Source organism: Pogona vitticeps, chromosome 7 (assembly GCF_051106095.1).
Source record: "Pogona vitticeps strain Pit_001003342236 chromosome 7, PviZW2.1, whole genome shotgun sequence".
NCBI lineage: Eukaryota > Metazoa > Chordata > Lepidosauria > Squamata > Agamidae > Pogona > Pogona vitticeps.
In genome coordinates this window covers 7,134,513-7,156,427 of record NC_135789.1, presented here as the reverse complement: position 1 = coordinate 7,156,427, position 21,915 = coordinate 7,134,513, and the positions used below count along the sequence as shown (strand labels likewise).

The 21,915-nt window shown below is 45.3% G+C and overlaps 1 protein-coding gene across 3 annotated transcripts in view; it reads left to right on the top strand.

Annotated features, from left to right (window-relative positions):
• The window catches only part of MEGF6 (multiple EGF like domains 6), a 139,534-nt gene that overhangs the window by 93,982 nt on the left and 23,637 nt on the right, over positions 1 to 21,915 (top strand). For all 3 annotated transcript variants that reach the window (XM_078379111.1, XM_072977674.2, XM_072977675.2), the window contains 13 exons: positions 2,938 to 3,063; positions 4,018 to 4,149; positions 4,550 to 4,678; positions 6,032 to 6,163; positions 6,631 to 6,759; positions 9,150 to 9,278; positions 9,362 to 9,490; positions 10,306 to 10,434; positions 11,935 to 12,063; positions 15,403 to 15,531; positions 18,496 to 18,624; positions 20,046 to 20,177; positions 21,403 to 21,531. In XM_078379111.1, the coding sequence (XP_078235237.1) occupies positions 2,938 to 3,063; positions 4,018 to 4,149; positions 4,550 to 4,678; positions 6,032 to 6,163; positions 6,631 to 6,759; positions 9,150 to 9,278; positions 9,362 to 9,490; positions 10,306 to 10,434; positions 11,935 to 12,063; positions 15,403 to 15,531; positions 18,496 to 18,624; positions 20,046 to 20,177; positions 21,403 to 21,531 (1,683 nt within the window). The remainder of the gene's footprint in view (positions 1 to 2,937; positions 3,064 to 4,017; positions 4,150 to 4,549; positions 4,679 to 6,031; positions 6,164 to 6,630; positions 6,760 to 9,149; positions 9,279 to 9,361; positions 9,491 to 10,305; positions 10,435 to 11,934; positions 12,064 to 15,402; positions 15,532 to 18,495; positions 18,625 to 20,045; positions 20,178 to 21,402; positions 21,532 to 21,915) is intronic.

Here is a 21,915-nt window from a genome sequence, read left to right as displayed (position 1 = left end):
CTTTAAAACAGTTCTTTCTTGCAGCTGGCTAAGACCTTAAGTGGCAGGTACGGGCAACTGCAGAGAACGGAGGGTCCACACCAGTCCCATTGACCACGGACCAAACCCCACAAATCCCCCCCCCATTTCCAAACAATTTTGCAAAGTCACTGGATCATCTACCTTCTAGGACTGTTGTGACAATAAAGTGGAGAAAATGGTAGCCTCTCACAGATCTTCCGTTTAAAGCAAAAAGCTCGGGCTGAAGATCTTGAGACCACAAACGGGTCCCACCACAAACCCAAAACAAGGGCACAATGAGACATTCTTTCTGTGGCTTAACTTCTACTCCACATAAACACAAGGGCAGAATCCCAGTTGTATATCATATTACTAGCAGTGTGGAAGAAACGAGACACAGAGTTTTAACAGTGTCGGCGTCTACAAACAAGAAAATGCACAGTCTTAGCCACAATTGCAAAAATCTTTGCTAGTCCAGGCGTATAGATGTGCATTTGTCAATAAAGGAGTCTCGTTGTGTTTAAGGTCAGCAGAAGTGTCCCCACTTCCCGCCTTCCGGGAATCAAAAAGCAGAACTCATTAAGTAATTATTCCAAATGTTTGTTTGGGGTAGAGAGTTTATTTGCATGAGCTTCTTGGTGGAGTGGTTAAACTGCAGTGTTGAAAACCAGCCTGTCTACATCTGAGTGTGGTGGGCTCAGTGATGGGCTAGGACTCAGAAGGTCTGTGTTCGAATCCGTGCTCAGCCATATGGATTGAACCCAGTAGTAAAACCTGCTGTAATCAATCAGTCTTTCTTCCAAGGAAGCATGTACAGTATTAGAACTTTGGTGAATGAACTGACTAGAACTTATGAAAGTAATTAGCAAAACACTTATTTCATTGCGCTCTCTCTCTATGCACAATGCTGTCGTTTCCCTTCTTTCCTCATATTTGGCGGCAGTCGAGATGGGAGCCCCCTGTCTCCCAAACGAATTTCTTTGGATACTTTTCCCTCTCGCTTCTTCCCCAATTTCAGCAACATAGAAAGGAGGACGGATTTTCTGAGGTGCCTTCCCCATTTCACACGGTTCTCTTGACGGGCTGTCACACTGGAGCCGTTTAGCCGAGAGAGGAAGAGGGAAGGACAACGTGAGGGAATTTGGAATCATTTTTTTAAAAAAGAAGAAGAAGAAGGTGGTGGACATTTTTAAACCCTCAAGAAAGACTTGCAGGAAATAACATGGATTTTTTTTATGGTCATGTTGAGCTCTGGACTTTGATACAAAATCTGGAAGCTATTAGTGAGGATTCGCATCTGTCCCTAATTAATTGGAAGGAAAGAATGCAATATATGCCGCGGGTGCTTTAGGTCTCTAGATTGGTGTGTATGTGCGTCCTCCCCCCCACCCACGGCCCCCAGTTTCTTTGAAACCATTGTGATTGTGTTTCCAGAGCATCGCACATTCATGTTTCGACACTCAGGGACAAAAATAGGTTGGAGAGAACCGCTCTCTTCTGAGCCTGGGAGCACTTGAAAGAAACGAGTCGTTGCCAGAGGCAAAGGGTGTCTCTACTCAAAAGTAAGCCCTCTTGAGTTGGGCCGACCTCTGTGTCAGCCCAAACATGCATTAGTGGTGGCCTAAAGGGAGCTGGAAATAAAAGGAGACACCGCTCTCAAGCAAACACTCACATTTCAATAAAGCAAAGCGTGCTGCTTATATACCACCCCACGGCACTTACAGCTCTCTCTGGGTTGTTTAGAATTTAGTTACGTAGGCTACACATGCCCCAACCATGGCCAGTGAGCTGGGTATTCAATTTATCGACCTTGGAAGGATGGAAGGCTGACTGAACCTTGAGCTGAGGATCCAGCTGAGCTCCTGAGCAGAGTCTTCAATGCAGTTCTGCCATTTAACCACTGCACCACGAGGCTCCTATACCCATAAGCCCCAGCCTGTATGCCAGTCATTGGGGATGCTCAGAGGCAAACAACATCTGAAAGCATTCTCACTCATGATGCAGGGACTTGCGATGGACATTTTCCCGATAGTATGCACCAGACGATGGAGAAGCTTGTAATGCAGAGTAAATGTGCAAGCCTAACCATAGCCCAGAGTGGAGCCTGAACATGTAATATTTTTGGAGTCTTGGGAGCCCAGTGGTTCAATGGTTAAATGGCAATACCGAAGTCCAGTCTCTGCTCACAACCTGAGTTCAATCCCGGTGGGTTCAGGTAGGCGTCTCAAGGTTGACCTACGTAGCTTTCCATCCTTCATCATTCGTAGGCATCCTTCAGTCTCGAGAGACTATGGTAACATGCTCTGTATGGAGGACTTTGGTGCTGTATGTGAAGCTGGAATGTCTTCTCCAGAGCACAAAGCCTGGGTAAAATAATATGGAGGATAGGCTGTTACCCAAGCAGCAAATCCCCCCTCTCCACATCACTGAACCAGCCCAATGGAAAGAGAAGAGCCAGTACAACTGATTCCAGCAGCGTCGCAGGAGTTGGCAGAATGACACGAACTACCTCCGGGACTCCGGCTCTGGATTTTGCCTCGAGGCTAACTCCTGAAGCCTTTTCCATCAGAGCATATAACCACAAGGCAGTGGAGGTTTGGAATCGGAGTTTTCTTCTCCTAGATGGGCTGCCTTCCCAGGCTAACGAGTCCCACCTACCCGGGCTGATCCCTCCGACGTCTGTCAAATAAGTACCCAGCTTCTCCGGGGGGGGGGGGGGGGAAGTGTTGTTTACATAACTATGTTGTAAATTGCCAGGGAGTGCTCTAAGCACTATGGGGCAGTACGTAAGTTACAACGACAACAAGGTTAAGACTTCCATCTCTGGTCTGAAACAGGACCGTTTGCACATGTTCGCCATAAAAACCATGGCAGGGTCATTCAGATGGTATGCTATTTTTCACAATCGTTCGTTGTTCTGTTATTTTGTTCTTTTAGAATGCCCTGAAGGGACGTTTGGAGTGAACTGTCTCCAATCCTGTACCTGCAGTGGTTCTCCTTGCAACCGCTTCAGTGGTCAATGTCATTGTGCAGCCGGGAAGACAGGTGCGGATTGTAGCCAAGGTGAGTCCGGGGAGTTTGAAGGTCACCAACTTTGAACTGGAGAACGGTTGGGTCGTAGGGAAAAAAGGGGTGGAATTCCTCATATGAGAAAGCAGAAGAAGAACGGCGAATTCCCAGCCGTGTTTCCACATGGGCTAGGTAAGAAGAAATAAATCCAGGTCTACTTGACGCATCTGATCTTTAGAAAACCCTATACAGAACAACCAGATCCAGACCTATTTGGGTCTCAAAATACAGCTATCTACATCTTAGAACTGCAGAGCTGGAAGGGATCCTGTAGATCATCAAGTCCAGCCCCTGCCAAGAAGTCATAGTGGGGAAGCGAACTCCCAGCCTAAACCACTGAGCTGTCCAGCGGTTCATAGCTGATCTCATCCTTCTACCATAACACAATTCCAGATCATTCCAAATGCGTCAAATCGCACCTTTAAACATGGATTTGGAGAGCGATTGCATAAATACTTTGAACGGTTGTCTACATAGAAACACATTTTTTAAAAAAGCAACCACTGTGTATTGCAAAATGGATAGCTTACAACATAATACACACCAAATGTACCTTGTTTATGGGAGGTAGGAGTTGAAATCCATGTGCGACTTTTTGTGTGAGGTTTAAAATCGACGGATGCAGAGATGAAGCAGGGCGAATTTTATGGACGAAATTCATGTTGTCCAGATGTTCATCGCTGCTGCAAAATTACACCAGCAGGGACGAATGTAAGGGTGATGACGTTAGAAAAATCTCTAGGAGGAGCCCTGTTCCCACGTCTTTTGTGTTCACATGCCTTCCCTCGTGACGGGAGGGGGGGAGCAGCGGTCAATACATTGAAGTCTAGCTGTGTTGACGAAACATGGAGAGAAGCAAGGTCTTCTGAGAAGGAACCTGAACATCGTTCTTTGCCCAATCTCTGATTTCCCTTCTCTTTCACCTTCTCCCTCTCTTCCTTGATTTAGAGTGTCCTGAAGGTCGCTGGGGGCAAGGATGCCAAGCAATCTGCCCAGAGTGCAAGAACAACGCTCGTTGCGATCCCCAAACGGGCGTGTGCCTCTGCTCACCTGGATACACGGGCAACCATTGCCAAGATGGTAAGCAGCTCCTTTCTTTTGACTCGGTTTCTAAGCAGCTGAAGATGCTTTATTCTGGATTGGTGAAACTTCTCAGCATCCTGCTGAAGCAAGACTCCAGTCCTGCCCTCCGTTTTATTTCCGTTGATTTTGTTTGCTTTTGAACAGAAACTTCCGAACTCTTTATTCCCAGCATGCTGCCATTTTTCTGTCTACCGCTTTTGCAGCTTGACATTATGCCCACGTAGCTACGCAACAGGATTTCACGCCAATGAGTTAGATCGGTCTATCCCTCTTTGCCTCCCTGAACAGAAATCTTGGGATTTTAATGTAGAGCTTATTTTCATTCAAGCTGTGGGTGGAATTCAAGGTCAAAAACATAGCTTTATTTTCTTTTTTTTCCCCCCTCCTCTTTTTGTAGTGTGTCCTCCTGGATGGTTTGGACAGGATTGCCAATTGCACTGCAACTGTGGGAATGAAGGATACTGCCACCCCGAGACTGGGAGGTGCAGCTGTGCTCCTGGGTGGACAGGTTATAATTGCCAAAGAGGTACTGTGTGCTCTTTATTGCTATGGCTTTTGGGCAAATGGATCAGGCCCTTTCCTAGGAGTATAGAGGGACCTGGTATTTGCAGGGTTGAAGCTCTAAGTGAGTACAGAGGAGAGGCAGGATCTGTTCTCGATCATCCTGGAATGCAGGATGCGGAATAATGGTCTCAAGCTGCAGGAAACTTGATTTCGGTTGGGTATCAGGAAAAACTTCCTTAACTGTTAGAGCAGTACGACAAGGGAACCCATGACCTTGAGAAGTGGTGAGTGCTCCAATACTAAAGGCATTCAAGAGAAATGTATACAACACGTGGCAGATATCCTTTGATTTGTATTCCTGCCTTGAGCAGGGGGTTGGACTCGATAGCCTTAAAGGCCCCTTCCAACTTCATTATTCTATGATTCTTCTGAATTAATTTGAAGACCAGAGGATTCTTCACCTTTGGCTTTCATGCTGTTCTGTGTTTTGTTCTGAAGTTCATGTGTAAAAAATAAACCAACAAAATAAAATCAAGGACCTCAACCCAACTGTTCTTGAGTGGTTGGATCAGTAGCTTTGTCAACACGTGTGTAAACCCATTGATGCAACTGATCTACTATAGTCATGATTGCCAGCTGGATTCAGGCCATAAAGAAATATGTTTGGAAAAATGTGGTTTATCATACAGTACATTCAGAAATGTGCGAATTCAAGTAAAACACATTTAAACGTGAGTTTCCACAGTGTGTGAATTTTAACAAAAATATGTGAAAAATACAAACATTTGTGCAGTCTGAATATTTAATATTTTAAATTTTCAGTAATATGGACAGGGGAATGGGAAATAAATGTATGCAAAAAACACGAGGGGTTCACTGGCTACTGCCTTTTATTAGGGCTTTTAACCACTGGCCTGATATGCCCAAATTTGTTTTAATTTTGTGTCATTTTATTGAATTGCAGGTTTTTAGCTAGTGACAGGGTTTTATTTATGTTGTGGCATTTTGTATTGTCGATCTTAATGTGACTGACATGCTGTGAACGACCCAGAGAGTCTTCTTACCTATGGATATTGATAGGTTTATTCTATTTTTCATTTCTTCTATATACCACTCCATTCGTGCACACGCTGCTGCAAGCGGTTTACAAGTATAAAAGACTAGCAAGTGGAATACAAATGCAAAAAATAGGCGATCCCTTTATAGACCACTCAGAAGTCATCGTACAATGAAAAGAGCTTTTGTAGAAGTCAAATTAAGTCTGGGAATGTGCTGATTCATCTTGGAATTTTTCTTCCTTGCTCTGTTCATACTGTTTGAAATTTAAGATGAATAAAACAGCCATGGGAATGATGTCTCTGTTTTCTGCTTCTAGCCTGTGATCCAGGACGCTGGGGTCCGGACTGTGCCAACGTTTGCAACTGCAGCAACAGCGATGGGAGCTGCAACACCAGGACAGGACAGTGTATCTGTGAGGCTGGCTACACTGGGACCCAGTGTGATCAGAGTGAGTGCTACCTTAAGGCAGCTTTACCACCAAACTCTTGTGCATGATCTGTGTGCTTGCTGGGGAATAGCATTCACATGTAATGGAGTGGGTTGCCCGGAAGAGTTTTCTGAGCTGTGGCATTCCATTCTCTAAGTCACTGGTTCCCAACCTTGGGTCTTCCCAGAAGTTCTTGGACTAGAACTCCCAGAAGGTTTCACCATGAGCGGTGCTGGCCCGGATTTCTGGGAGTTACAGTTCAAGAACATCTGGGGAATGCAAGATTGGGAAGCCCTTATCTCGACCCATGGTTCCCCACCTTGAGGGGAAAGTAAAGTGACACATTATTCTGAAAACAAGCAAAGTCCCTTAAGGGGGTGACGCAGGAGAAGCCTTAGCAGCTTAACTTGGGGCCTGCCGACTCTCCAGCCCATTTACAATTCTCTTCCTTTGTCTTCCCCCCTTGTTTAATTTTTGTTTTTCCCAAGAGTGCCCTGAAGGCTGGTTCGGTCTGAGCTGCCGGCACAGATGCCAGTGTGACCACGGAGCCGCTTGTGATCATGTCAGTGGGGCATGCACATGCGCCCCTGGATGGAGAGGGACATTTTGTGAGCGCTGTACGTACTCAGAAGCTGAGCCTTATTATTTTGTATTCTTTTTTCTTCTTCTTCTCCATCAGAGAAAAATCTCTTTTGCATCCTCTGCTTCTTGCTTGCTTGCTTGCTTGATTCTCGCTTTTCTCCCCTGCAGTGCTCAGCCTCTCCGTTCACGAATGGGCAGGGAATTCCGGATCCTTCTTAACACCTTCACGCCCCAGACGGAGGGTTTGCTGTGCATCCTGAATTCATGTAGCCGATCAGACTAGTCTGCACTGTGGCAATGCAAAGCCCATTCAGAGCAAGAACGGGCCTTCCTGGATCAGTCGGCCCTTGCTCAGAATAGGCAAACACATTCACTGGCAATTTTAGTGTCTTTCAAAATTTTCTGCAGGGGGAAAGTGCTTTTAACAACCAAAAAAAATTTCCTTCCTTCCTTCCTTCCTTCCTTCCTTCCTTCCTTCCTTCCTTCCTTCCTTCCTTCCTTCCTTCCTACCTACCTACCTACCTACCTACCTACCTACCTACCTACCTACCTACCTACCTACCTACCTACATAACGCCTGCCCAAATTACAAATCATTTCTCTAATCCAATTTTTAAGTTAGAAGCTTTCAAATTGACTCATAAAGGCTTTCCCTTAGTGTCTGAGAGGGGTTATGAAATAGAGCATTGTGTCTTGTTGCTTTGAATGTGTTTTTGGTGTTGATTTTGTTTACCTTTTTGGCCTGGTATTTGTATTATTCTTTTTAAATACGTGTAGGCTTGTTGGTTTTGGCTTTTAAATGTTGTCTTTTAATAATGTTATCCCCCTTAGGTGCCTTTTTAAGGAGAAAGGCAGGGTAAAAAACTATTTTAAATAAATAAAATAATATAAATACTGGCTATAAGATCCAATTGCAACTAAGTGGCTACAGTGTAGTCTTTCTGCCACTTCTGTTTATTAGCCTTAGAACGGAAATTTCAGTGGTAAGGTTCTCAAGCCAGGCATCGCTTCTCATGGAAGTAAAATTTCCAGGATGATGTGGTTTCATGAACCGAATGTTGATGATACATTAAAGAACTGATGATACAGTTCTGGAAACCACACTTCAAGGAGGATGCTGACGAATTGGAAGAAGTTCAGAGGAGGATCAGGGAGCTGGAAATCAAGCCCTAAGAGGAGAGACAGAAAGATCTGGGCATGTTTAGCCTTGAGCATAGAAAACTTGAAGGGTGATATGACAGCACTTTTCAAATCCTTGAAAGGCAATCATACAGAGGAGGGGCAGGAACTGTTCTCGGTCATCCCAGAGTGCAGGACATGCAATAATGGGCTCAAGTTATAGGAAGCCAGATTTCAGTTGAACATCACAAAAAACTCCTTAACTGTTAGAGCAGTACGACAACGGAACCGATGACTTTCGGAGGTGGTGAGCGCTCCAGAACTGGAGGCTTTAAAGATAAATTTAGACCACCACCTGGCAGATATCCTTTGATTTGTATTCCTGCATTGGGTTGGACTCAATGGCTTTAGAGACCCATTCCAACTTAATTACTCAATGATTCTAAGATTGTAATATGTTTAATGAATGAAGCTGGGCAGGACACCATGACTGGCTAACAGTATGTGACTTAAATTGGGGAATTCCTGATCTGTGTGATTGGCATTGCACCTACTAGCTGAGTTGATATCAAGGGGGGAAATGGTTGTGCTTTCAGCCTTTGGATTCCCAACGTGGCATAGGGATAAATTGATGGACTAGGACTCGGGAGAGCAGGGTTCAAATCCCCACTTGTCCATGAAAACGTACTGGGGGAGGGAGTGGAAATAGTAAAACCACTCAAATATTTCACTTACCTTGAAAGTCCTATTTAAGGTCACTATAAGGACCTCTCCCTTGTAGGCATGGCTCCGTTACATTGCTTTGGAGTAACTGGGGCCCAGGGTCTTTCACACCAAAGACAAGATGATTTACAAATTTACAAATCTTTACATATTTGTAAAATTTACAAATCTTTACATATTTGTAAAATTTACAAATCTTTACAAACAAATTTGTACAATTTACAAATCTTTACAAATTTGTACAATTTACAAATCTTTACAAATTTGTACAATTCTTTACAAATTTGTACAATTTACAAATCTTTACAAATTTGTAAATTTTACAAATCTTTACACATTTCTTACATGTAATTCACTACATTGAAATTTGGGTTTTGTGCCCTCATTTTTATCAGTTTCTACTGTGGGCCATCTTGAAAGTCTTTTAATCTTCCATGGTTGCATCCTGTAGAATCCTGAAATTTATCGTCTGGTGGCAAAGGCTTCTGGGAGTTTGAGTCCAAGAACATCTGGGGATTCCAAGGCTGGGAACCACCGGTGTAGATGCATCCTTGAATGACTGTATTTGTTTCTCTTTTCCCAGCTTGCCCTAAAGGCTTCTTTGGCGTGGACTGTCGAGGGAGCTGCCATTGCCTGAATGGCGCCAGCTGCGATCATGTGACAGGACGATGTGTTTGTTCAGCCGGGTGGATCGGCCCAAGCTGCAACCAAAGTATGCCCCCATGCCAGGTGCCCTTTTACGTCTCTGGGCTGTGCAGGGAAGCCGCCACTCACTCCTGTCTCTGTGCCCCACAGCTTGTCCCCCCCAGCGCTATGGGGAGAACTGCACCCAGGGATGCAGCTGTTTCAATGGGGCTACCTGCAACCCCATTGATGGGCAATGTGTTTGTGCCCCCGGATGGATGGGAGACAGCTGCCAGCAAGGTATGGGTTGGCAGAATCTTTCTTTTATTCTAAGGGAGGTCCAGAATTTCACTGGGGTTTTTTGTTGGCTTGTTTGTTGTTAGATTTGTTCTCTTTTGTCATGCCACTGTCCCGAAAAGGGAAGGCAAATTTGCTGATTTGATCTCCTGGCTTCTGTTTGCCTAGTGGTGAGGTCTGCCTTTTTCCGGAACAGGAAACTCTCCTCTTCAAATGTGTCTCTTCTCATGTGGAGACAGCAACGGAAAGGAAGGGCTACCTTAAAAGTACACAGGAGAAAACAGTGACCATTTGCATCCTTGCAAAATCAGCACAAAAATATTCCCTCTTTTCCTTGAGGCCAATCTTGCAGAGGTGGGCGGAAAATACTTTGCCCTATTGCAGGTGAAGAGCAAAATGTTCCCGTTTCTCAAACAAGAAAAGGGGACAAACAATATGGGATGTTGTCCCTCTCAGTTTTGAGATCCCTGTGCAAAACCTACCATCAGAGTGAAGGCACTGGTGCAACTTCTTGAGTTTAAATTTGATAACTTATAGGGTCTGAATCCAGCTTGTGCTTTATTCTTTCGCAACTGAAATGGGATAAAGTGCGGTCGTAAATTGCTCCTCATGAAGGAGGTGCTGGTTGCATTTCAGTGCACAAGACCAGGAGCGCAACCCGTACTTTGTTAAGGAGCGCTAGTTGGCAGTTGCGCCTTAACCCCATTTTCTTTGTGCAAGCTGCAAATTGCCAAGAAATCCCACCACCCTCTATTTTGTCCCAGCTTGAGATGTTCTTTCCGCTCAGTTGTGATCGGATTCTTCTTCTGTTTCCCTAGCGTGCCCCGATGGCTTCTATGGCTCAAACTGCCAGCTGCGGTGCCTGTGCCAACATGGCGGAGTGTGTGACCCAGTCACAGGGCACTGCGTATGCCCTGAAGGGTGGACCGGATTGGCCTGTGAGCTGGGTAAGGCAATCCCAAGGGCCCATCAGCAAAAGTGTGGGCATGTGAAAGGAAACAAGAGTACCGTATTTTTCTGTGTATAAGACTATACTTTTGTCTAAAATCTTTAGACTAAAAATTGAGGGTCGTCTTATACACGGAAGTAAGATGAGGAGAGAACAAAAACAAGTGGAAGGGGAAAGCAGGGATTAAAGTGATCCTGCATGGGCTTTGATCCCTGCTTTCCCCTCCACTTGTTAAGCCCCACTTAGATTTCTTAAATTTGGGTTAGAATAGTGGGGGCGTTTTATACATGGGAGCATCTTATACACGGAAAAATGTGGTATTTTCCCCTTCCCTGATCAGTTGGAGAATGATATTAGAAGTGGGATGGGGTGAATTTGTGGATGAAAACATGCCCAAGTATCACGAATGAGAACTAGAGGCTTCATTAGTCAGGCCTCTTACAAGGACCCATGTAAAATCTCTCTGGCCCATTTCACAAGTTCCAGACTCTCCCTTCCACTGCTTTGTTTACTTAGAAAATTGCCCATAAAATGCGGCGAGGCAATTCAGAGAGTCCTGGGTAGGGATGGGGTTCTCAGGATTCAAAGACTCCTGGGCTGCGGAGTTCTCCCTGCTTCCCTCTCCCCCACAACAACCCTGTGAGGCAGGCTGAGAGGACGCGTAGTCCAAGGTCAAACCATGGAATTCACAGCTAAGCTGACATTTGAACGCAGACCTGGATCCGAGTCCGACATTCTACCCCGCACTGGTTCTAAGTTACATTTCAAAAATCGTGTAGCCAGTAGAGTGGGAGCCCTTGGATTCTGAAAACCCCATCCCTACCCCTTGGACCACTTTTTCTGTCCCAGATTAGAGAGGGACACGAACTACTGGTTTGGAGGTTCATGCCAGTTCATTTAGTGGCCTGACAGATCTTGGGTGCATCCAAGCCCTGCCTCCTCTGTCAGGCGCCCACTCAGTGGCAGCTGCCTGGCTTCCCTGCCCTGCCTCCACTGGGAACTGCCCCTGAGTGGGCGCCTGACAGAGGAGGCAGGGCTGGGAAGCACCGAACACCTGTTTGGCCACCAAACGAACTGGCACAAACTGCCGAACCAACAGTTCATGACCACCTCTACTTCTGATACCCTCCGAGGGCCACATAGAGTAGCAAAAAAATGCTGGAGAAGAACACCATTTGTGGAAAATGGGGATTTGGGGGAGTGTCATAGACCACGTGGGGGGCTTAATTAAAAGGGGAATAACCCCTTTATTGCTAGAAAGAATTGGGGAGGTCCAGGACGAGGTAACAAAGCTCCCTTGGGATGGCATCATCCTCTCAACCCTGTTTGAGACTGTTAGTCTGATATGGAACTCTTCCGAGGCATGGAATATAAATATTTTAAGTGCCGTTAGAGGAGCATTCAAATATTGTGTTTTTGCTCCTCTGTGTTGTGAAATGTTACAATCCCAGGAGGATGCCTTTTCTCCCATTAAACCTCTATTTTTCCCCCCCCTCAGCATGTGCCCACGGAAAATATGGCCCTGACTGCCGAGAAAGCTGCCATTGCCTGAACGGAGGACGGTGCGACCAGAAAGCCGGGCGTTGCCTTTGCCGTCCTGGGTGGCAGGGAGATAAGTGCCAAACGGGTAAATAGAAAGTATTATGAGTAGCAGCCATGAGGGCGCAGCCTTCAGTGACTTTCCACCCTTTTGAATGGGGTCACATCCTTCAGAAACGGAAGGAGAGAGAAATGCGGGCTTCTCCTTCACCAGAATGGTGGGGCTCCTCCCATACGGAAAATGCACTGGTTGCTAATTGTTTTTGTGGTTAATTGGCGTTTTGCGATGACATGAAACTGTAGTTAAGGCTGGTGGGGCTGCGGAGTTCTCCCTGCTTCCCCCCCACACACAACAACAACAACCCTGTGAGGCAGGCTGAGAAAAGACGAGTAGTCCAAGGCCAAACCATGAAATTCACAGCTAAGCTGACATTTGAACCCAGATCTGTACTCTACCCCAATGATCCCCAACCTTGGGCCTCCAGATGTTCTTGGACTACAACTACCAGAAGCCTTCACGACCACCTCTGCTGGCCAAGATTTCTGGGAGTTGAAGTCCAAGAACATCTGGAGGCCCAAGGTTGGGGGACCACTGCTCTACCCCACACTGGTTCTAAGTTACATTTCAAACATCGTGTACGAAGTAGTTACAAAGTTGCTTTCGAGTGCGGAAGTTACTTTTAAAGAGGATTTTAAGGCTCTTTTTTTTTTGCTTCTAAAAGATTTCAAATGTTACATTGCCCCCTTTTCAGTGGCCAGCGAAGCCTTGTTTTGTAGGGTTTTTCACGCAAAATGTCAAAATCGGACCCCATTTTCCTCTGTTTTTGTTGGTAACTAGTAAAGCTGATGCAGGCATACATTCAATTTTGTGAACCCAGTGACTGTGATGGCATGGCAAATCTTATTGATTTGAAGTCCTAATAGTGCGATCTTTTTAAAAAAATAACATCCCATCATCCAGAAGTAGATGGGCTACAGCTACTATCATCCACGATGACTAGCCCTGCTGTCTGAGATGATGGGAGTTGGAATTCTTCCAGGTTGCAGGAGCCACAGAGCTTCCGAGCTTCAATCCGAGGGCAGGCTGCCCCAAACGGATGTCTCGGGCCCTTTTTTTCTTAGCATGCGTTTGGAATTTCCCAAGGACAATTACGACCGGCTTTGCCCGAAAATCTGGTTCCAGTTATCATTCCCATTTCCCGAACGCCCGGAGCATCGAGCTTTTAAAAGCTCCTTCCCGGGGCCGGCTCAGCGCCATCAAGCAGCTGCGCCAGCCTAGACTATTTTTGCCTTGGCGAGGGGCCATTGATTCCTTCTGTCCAAGGTGAGAGCCAGATTGTGAAGCCCAGAGTGGATTTGGCCAGATCTTGGGGGGGCAACCGTGTGCCTCGTAAGGAGAGCCACGCTCCTTGAATTACCAACCGCCCCCCCCATTGGGAATCGAGAACCATCAGGATACAAGCTGATGGTCCACTGCCAACCCACCCCCAGTGTTGATCTTGCGGTGTTGCCATTTCGCGACGAAGCCCTTAAGCTCTGCTCCAAAGCCCTTCGGGGGCCTCGGGACAAACAGTTTCCAGCGAGGGCCTTCACCCGGAAAAGGCTTGCGGCCAAGATTATTATTACAATACGTTGTGCAATTTCTCTGTGGGTGTTCTGCCTAGCGGGTTGGGTACAGCCCTGTGTCTAAAGCCTAGAAAGAAGACATTTTCACAACTCAAGTGACAGGTGTTTTTTTTTTCCTGCTTTAAATGTGTTTCGATGTTGCTTTTGCTGACAGTTTTTTTTAAAGTGTGGTCTTTGTTTGATCCTTTTTACCCCGTTCCCCTCCAAAATAAGACCTAACCTGAAAATAAGCCCTTAAACAGAGATTAACGGACATGGAGAGACAGGTAGATCTTAGTAGATGCCCCAATTTTAGAGTGACAGACATGCACAAATATCGCCAGCACCTCACGGCTTGAGACGCATAAGTTTAGGAAAGCCTTTACTCTGGCTAGATGTGAGGCTTTCCCTTCTGTGGTGTTGGAAGGCAGATTTAAGAAGATCCCGAGGGAACAGAGATTCTGCCCTTCTGGATCTGACGAGGTAGAATCTATTGAGCATATGATGCTCAGAGGCAATAGGCACAATAAGATCCGAGGAAAATATATTACACCTCTCCTAAAAGATATGGTAGGTCAATCGGATTATTGTAACCAATTGTTAATTGATCAAAATCGGACTACTATGGAACTGGTAGCAAAATTTTGTGCGGCATGCCATAGTAGGCAGAAGAGACCGCCAAACCCTTAGACCTTGGTCTTATATTGCTATATTTGTTGTTTTAGATATTTTGTTTTTTTGTTTGTCTGGTTTGGCTTTTTGGCAGGATATGACAGCTCATGAAGTTTTGTATTCAATTTTGTCTTATGTATGGGCTTGATGCCGTAACAATAAAGGATGTGTGTATGTACTTTGGGTCAAAAAAAAAGCAAACTCCCACTTCAGGAGTGAAACCTTGGTTTTAAATGTCCGGGATCATGATTAATCATCTCCTGGCATAGAAACACCATGGACTGAAGCCAGGAATAACACTTCCCAATATATTTGGTGCTGTTTGAGGGAGAGCTTTTCACACCCAAATAAGTTGTGTGTGTATGTGCTGAGAAAAAGAGAGTAGTAATGCAAAACACGGCTTGATTTTTAATTCTTGATGCTTCCTGTCCTTCGGTCTTGGTCAGCATTTCCTTAACTCTCCCCAATGCCAGCTCCCCTCATGCCCGAGACCTTTTCTCTGGCACAATTCCTGCAGAGAACTTTATACCTCTGAAGAGGTGCAGAGGAAATAAACGTCACCCTTTCTTTTAGCACCACAGCTTCATTGGCGAGGAAGAAAAACTTACCTCCCACTGGTGAACAATATGGCACAGAAATCAAGATTTCCAGAACAACTGAAATAATTCACCTTTATTGGCTAAGTTGTTTGATCTTCTCTCCAGCCGTACCTCCGAAGCAGAGTGTAGAAGAATTTTGTGGTGCTAACTTTTTTTTCATGGTGATATAGAAATGCGATTTTAAGTAGAAATCTATTTGCTACCTGGAAAATTCTGGGGATTCTCGTAAGCTTGTTTGAGAGAGAATGGCATACAGCCTAGAAAAAAACTTGTCCGTAGGCTTTTAAAAAGGGCTTCTTAAAAAATAACTTCAGACAAAGAACATGGAACATGTTTCTTATTACGCCAAAAGCTAAAGATCACACTGAAATGAACCCGTCGTTTGGGTTTCTTGTGTATTTGTACACTAAAAATAAATGTAGGTATAAAAATGCTGCTGAGCTGCTCGGCGATGTTTTAATTGAACCTTTTTTAAAAACAAAAAAAATCAATTAATCAAATCCTGCTGAACGTTTCAAGCTCATTTTTCAACTCTTTTTAAATCTCCACAGCTTGCCCTGCAGGTTCCTATGGAGAAGAGTGCAAAGAGCGTTGCGACTGTGAGCATGGTGTGTTGTGCCATCACATCACGGGAGTTTGTGACTGCCCAGCCGGGTGGCGAGGACGTCACTGTGAGAAAGGTGAGGCTAACTGACCCCCCCCCCCAATTTGGTGGCCTTTCTGGGTGGGTTAGAGGTAAGCTGATCCATCATTCAGTCTGGTTGCAGTGGGTTTAGCTAGAAAGCAAAGAAAGAGTTCAGTGAGTATCAGACTGTATTCGACAACTCAATAGGCCCTAGAGGTACTCTTTATTTGGCCCCTTGTGTCACCTGACCTTGGTGCGTGGATATCTGTAATACCACCTTCCAACCAAGGGGGGCACTAAAGTGCAGCCCAGCAGAATGATTCAAGGCATCTGCTGATCTCTCTGTGCAAAACAATCCAGGTTCATACAACCGAGGTTGTTGCATGGATTCATAAATAAAATTAAACGTCTAGGTGCCGAAGTTGTAACCATATTCCCTGATTTCGGGATTAAGCAGTTAATTCTGGTGCATCTTACTGAATCTCACCAATTAAAGGATTCTTACTAAATCATTCTTCTCAATGAGACCGGCTGTCCGGACACATTGAGACAAGCTCTTGTAAACTCTGGTGTGGTTTTGGCTTCCAGTGGGAGAACAAGACAGAAGTGGGGGAGAAGCATTGCTGGAGGTTTCCACCAGGGGTACAAAATGTCAATTCCAAAAACTCAATGTCTTTGCGCACACAGAGGAAGCCCTGAAGGATGGGCTGATTCTCCCAAAAGATGCAGATTAACCCGTCTGATGCTTATAATTTATAAAGTTTCACGCAATGACGTTGCAACTATTTTAGGTCAAGTTCCATAACGTGGTCGTTCTTCATTGTCTGGTGAACGTTGTCCTCACAATGTGAAAACTCTCATTGAGTCCTATAAAATATATCACACTGTTTTTCAGCTAAAGGACAGTAGGTGTGAGGTGCACAGCCGTTATCCAGATGTGTCTTCCAGCTATAAATAAATGGAATCATTTATGGCAGTTGGCTTATCATACCCTGGTTTTAAAGCTCCTTGAAGCTAACTTATGGGCCCCATGTGGCCTAGGAGGCAGAACAGGCAGCCCAATAAATTAAATAAATAAAAGCATGGTTTTTATGGTTATGTTGGTAAACCCTTTGAGATAAAGGCCGATCAAATCTGTGTTTTGTAAACTGCCGTGTACATGAATGGTTCTAAACAGAAGACATGTGTGGTAGTCATTTACAAAATTTAGCACATGATAAAATGTGCAGGTGAGAAGAAAGGCTTGCATTGACTTCTCTGTGTGTAATAATGTCGAAAAAATTATTAGGAAAAAAATGACATGTATTTTTCCCTTGCAATTAAATTGGGGGCAAAGTGGCATCTGGCTTGCAGTGCACCACGTAATAAGTTTAAAGAGGGATTTTTACAATTAGTGTTAAAAAAAATTCAGAAATGATCCATTCATGTATAAATGTAGATCTCCTTCCCCTTGACATGCTAGATTTCTACATGAGGGGATTTTTAATTTTTTTGCTTTGTTTTCAGTTTTGGGGGGAATCTTTCAGTCATGGAACCTGCCTAAAAGCTGTGGTGGTATCATGGTTAGCACTCCCACATGGGCTAGGCTATGTTGTCTTCTCTGACCAATGGATCTTTACTTGACCAGGAGCCACATTATGCCAAATTGGGTGTGTGTGCTTGTGTACACAAGATGCACGGTAGTCTCTTTGGAAGGGGCCAATAAGACCATCGAGTCCAACCCCCTGCTCGGTGCAGGAGTCCAAATCAAAGCCAGTCTGATGGAAGGTTGTCCAATTTTCTCTTGAATTCCTCCAGGGTTGGAGCGCTCACCACCTCCCGAGGTCATTGGTTCCTTTGTCATACTGCTCTTACAGTTAGGACTTTTCCCCTGATAGTCAGCCTAAATCTGTCTTCCTATGTATTAGGAAAAATGTCTTAACTGTTAGAGAAGTACGACAAAGGAACCAATGTTTTCCTTTAGCCTGTCCATGCAAGCCCATAGCTTCGTCCCTGTATACCGACATCCTCAGGAATAACATGATTGTTGTGCTTTGGGAGGCCTACACCCTCTTCAGAAAGCTTTGTAATGCCCCGTGGCCCTAAAGAACTGTAAGTAAGCGATCCCTCTGTTTCTTCATCTGATGGGGCTCTTCTGTGGTGTTCGGGCAGTAGAGTAACTGAGTCTACAGAACAGAGCCTTGCTGATTCTTGGTGAGGACCAAGGAACGGATCCATCATAAACATTATACAAGCAGAGGAAAACATGGTAGAGGGAAACAGCCAAACTTTGTGAGGAGAGGTGCAGCTTTCTCTCCAAAAAGTTGGCATGTTATAAGTTTTTTCAGTTGGATGGCCACCCAGCCAGGAAGCAGGGGGAAAAATCCGCAGGAAATTAAAGCCTTTCTGAATATATCCAGTAATAACACAATGTCTCTATTTTTAAAAACTAAGCCCTGTGAGGAAAGACTGAAAGAACTGAGCAGGTTTAGCCTTGAGAAAAGAAGACTGAGGGGAGAGAGGAGAGCACTTTCCAAAGATACAGTATACCGAGGCGGGGCAGGATCTGTTCTTGATCAACTCAGAGTTGAGGACACGTAAGAATGACCTCAAGTGACAGGAAGCCAGATTTAGGCCAAATATCAGGAAAAACCTCCTGTTAGAGCAGTATGACAACGGAACCCCATGACCTCAGGAGGAGGTGAGTGCTCTAATGCTGGAGACCTTCAAGAAAAAATTGGGCCACCTTTTGTCAGATCCGCTTGGACTTACATTCCTGTAATGAGAAGGTGATTGGACTTGATTGGGCTTATAGACCCCTTCCAACTCCATTTTTAATGATTTTTGCGATAAAACATCTCTGCTCAGAGATTGCCCGCCATGCTAAGTTGTAGACTTCTAGGAACTGCAGCCGAAAAAAGGAAACTTTCCCCGTCTCCGTTCCTGCTTCCTTGCCAATCGGATGGGGTAAAAGCATTGATTCCATGTCCGTTGTTCCTGGTGCTGAGTCCCTTTGCTTTGTATCTCTCCGCGGCCACAGCCTGTCTGCCTGGTTCTTTCGGGAAGGGTTGCACTTCCGGCTGCGACTGCCCGCCAGGAGCGCCATGCCACCATGTCACGGGGGAATGCAGCTGCCCTCCGGGGTTCACCGGCCACGGGTGCGAGCAAGGTAAGTTGCAGGTTCTCTAGCAAAGAGCGTGTGGGAGAGTCTCGGGTTTCTATCCACACCTGGAAAGAGCTGGGGTGAAGAATTTACCTAAATATGGCTTGTACTTAGTTTATGGACAAAGGGGTGTGTGTGTCTCATGCTGCACGCCGGTGTGGTTCCAGGGCTGCTGGGGAGGGAGGCAAGGGGAAAATCACGGCAGGTTGGCTCCGTCCAAGAGGAGGAAGTCAATTTGATGCAAAGTTGTCTAGATCAGCAGCTGCACGCCAGAGCCAAATGTATGTTTTGAAGTTCTTTCTCCACAGCTTTGTCTTTCCCCGAAAACAGAGCCAAGTCATGTGTATGACAATTTCTCTTTAATGGGAGCAGCAGAATAGAATCATAGAATGAGTTGGAAGTTGGAAGGGGCCACTAAGCCCATGGAGTCCAACCCCCTCAAGGCAGGAATCTAAGTCACAGCAAACAGAGGGTGGTCTAGTTTTCTCTTGAAGGCCTCCAGCCTTGGGGTGCTCACCACCTCCTGCGGTCATTGGGTTCCATTGTTGTACTACTCTAACAGTTAGGAAGTTTTCCCCTTATATTCAGCCTAAATCAGGCTTCCAGTAGTTTGATCCCGTTATTACGGGTCCTGCTTGCTTGCCTTGAGCTTTAGTGTCCATTGCCCCCATCTTGTCATTATACCATTGTTTGGTAATTAAGGAAAATAGTCAAAAGCTGCTGTGTAGCATCAAGTCACTTCTGATGCGGGGCGACTATAGGAGTTGCCGACTTCCAAAATGCGCTGCCATTAACAGCTCTGCCCAGATAACTGCAAAACCAACAGCGTCTGAGGTGTGGTTCTTCTCTCTTCCCACTGCCCCAAGCGATATTGTCGTTTCCATTAAGTCTCGCTCAGATCTTGCAAACTGATAGTGGTGGCGGCTTCCTCCTCGAGTCAACCCATCTGACGTCTTTTCCTACTGCTCCACCCACTTTCCCAACAATATTGTCACTTCTGTATTTGCATTATATGTGCATGGTAGGATAGTCTCAGGTTAGTTGTTTTTACTTGAGAGAGAACTTTTCTGCTTTTCCGTCTGTTCTTTTGTTTCTGTATGTAGTTGCACAAGAGGATTTTGGCCAGTTTCTGGATGTTTTTAATGAGCTCCAAACCTCTCCGACCGTCGTTTCCTCAGAACCAAAGGCGTTGCTATTTTCCTTTGCCGCCAGCCCTGCCATTGGCCCTCCCTAAATGGCTGCAAAGTGCAAAAGGACATGTGTCTCAAACTCACACTGCTTTTTGTCCAAACTGGTGCCACTTTGACACTAGTGGCTTTTCCGAAAACCACGCTCTGGAATTTCGGCACAAGTGTCTTCTGCTGTGAACTGGGATTGTGATCCCAACCACCCTTGACTTTCTCTCTCTCTCCCCCCCCCCCGCACAGCTTGTCTGCCAGGAACCTTTGGACAGAACTGCGCACGGATTTGCCAGTGCGCCGGCGTGAACCATGACTGCCACCCAGTGACCGGGGAGTGTATCTGCGCACCAGGCTTCCACGGCACTAATTGCCGGCAAAGTGAGTTGACAAGCCAAGTATTATCCATGCCAGACTGGTACCCCTCTGGGTTTACTTTTTTTTTTTTTTTGGCCTACAATTCCCATCATCTCCAAAGAGAGGGATGATGGGAGTCGTAGTCCAGTGACCTCTGGAAGAGCACTGTTGCCCACATCTGCTCTGTACTGACTGGTTTTAGGCAAGGTCTTTTCCTTCCTTGTTAGGAGATCCCATAGGACTCCCTGTATGGAGAAGATCTACCACTGATCTATTGATGCTCTCAGTGATATGAACTTGCTGATACGTATATCAGGTCAGAACAATGATTTTCCACACGGGCAACACACATGGATTCTGGGAATAGATGGATCCTGCTTTTCACGTGTTCTTCTCAGCCCTGTTTGGAGATGCAGGGAGAAGGGACTTAGTGCGGTCTAAATGCAAAGTCAGGCTTACACTGCCACCTGGTGACCAAAGTACATATGACATTATCCACACAATCTTCCCCCAGCAATTTCTGAATGACTTCTGAGGATTCTTAGGCATTGATCTGTGGAAGCTCACATTAAAATATAGGCGTTTGTCCTCGTTCGTGAACGGTTTGAGTGTTTGAAAGATGTCTGGAATCTGGGGGGACAACTGGGAAGACACTGAGGTGTAAAAATCAAATAGTTGTAAGCAAATCATGTAACACGATGTTTGATAAGCACAAACCAAATGTAGATAGAGTGAAAAACTAATACAATGTTTTTTTTTTAAAAAAATAGGCATTTGTCCTTAAGGTACCACTACATTTTTGTCTTTTTTAAATTTTTTCTTTTGTTATTGCTGGATACGTTTGCACAGGCTAACACAGCTATCTCTTATAAACCCAAGGACTGCTTATTCAGAAATAGATCTACTGGGATGACTGTGAGGTGTACACCACATGGATACTGTACACCGGTCTTGGACGACAGACGACCCCCTTCATCAGAGTTTTCCAGACAGAGTTTGGGTTATTGACCTCCAAAAAGTTGGGATGGATGACCCTTCCAGCTCTGTGATTCTGTGACTTTAATATTTCCACATTTCTAGATGTGTCAATTGCAGCTCTTCCAAAGGTTGCCATACCAATAAGGGAAACGCATGCCCATCAACCATTAGCTCTAATGGGAGCACAGCCATTGTGGTTACAAACACAAAGTATTTCATTTGCATCATTTCATTGGAGTGATTTCTTTGCTTCCTTGTGGGTTTCCACCAGGATGTCCCGTCGGGCGCTATGGCCCGAATTGTGACAGGCAATGCAACTGCAAACATGGAGGCCAGTGTGTGACGACCACGGGTGTGTGCCAGTGTCCAGCTGGGTATTTTGGAGCAGACTGTGGTACTCGTAAGTATGAAATGTGAGGAAGTATAAGGAAGCAAGTGGTTAGCACAGTGGATGGCGTCAAGATGGGCTCAAAATTAGAATAACCGACATGGTAGCATATGATCTTCAGAGAGGAACTGCCCCAGTGCTAGCTGGGAGATTTCTTTCTGAGAAGGAAACCTTGGACTGAGCTAGGCCTAGCTATGCCTCAAAGCCTTGTCATGTAGGCCTTTCTCCCAGGCGAGCCACAATGAGCTGTGTCCAAGGAACTCCCAACATGGAGAATTGTGGACTTTGGAGTCCAGAAAAATCTGAACATCCCATATCTAGTACTAGTACTTCTTTACCTCCTAGTCCCAACCTCAACTTATAGGGAGGTTGAAGAAACAGGATCTTTTCTGTGAT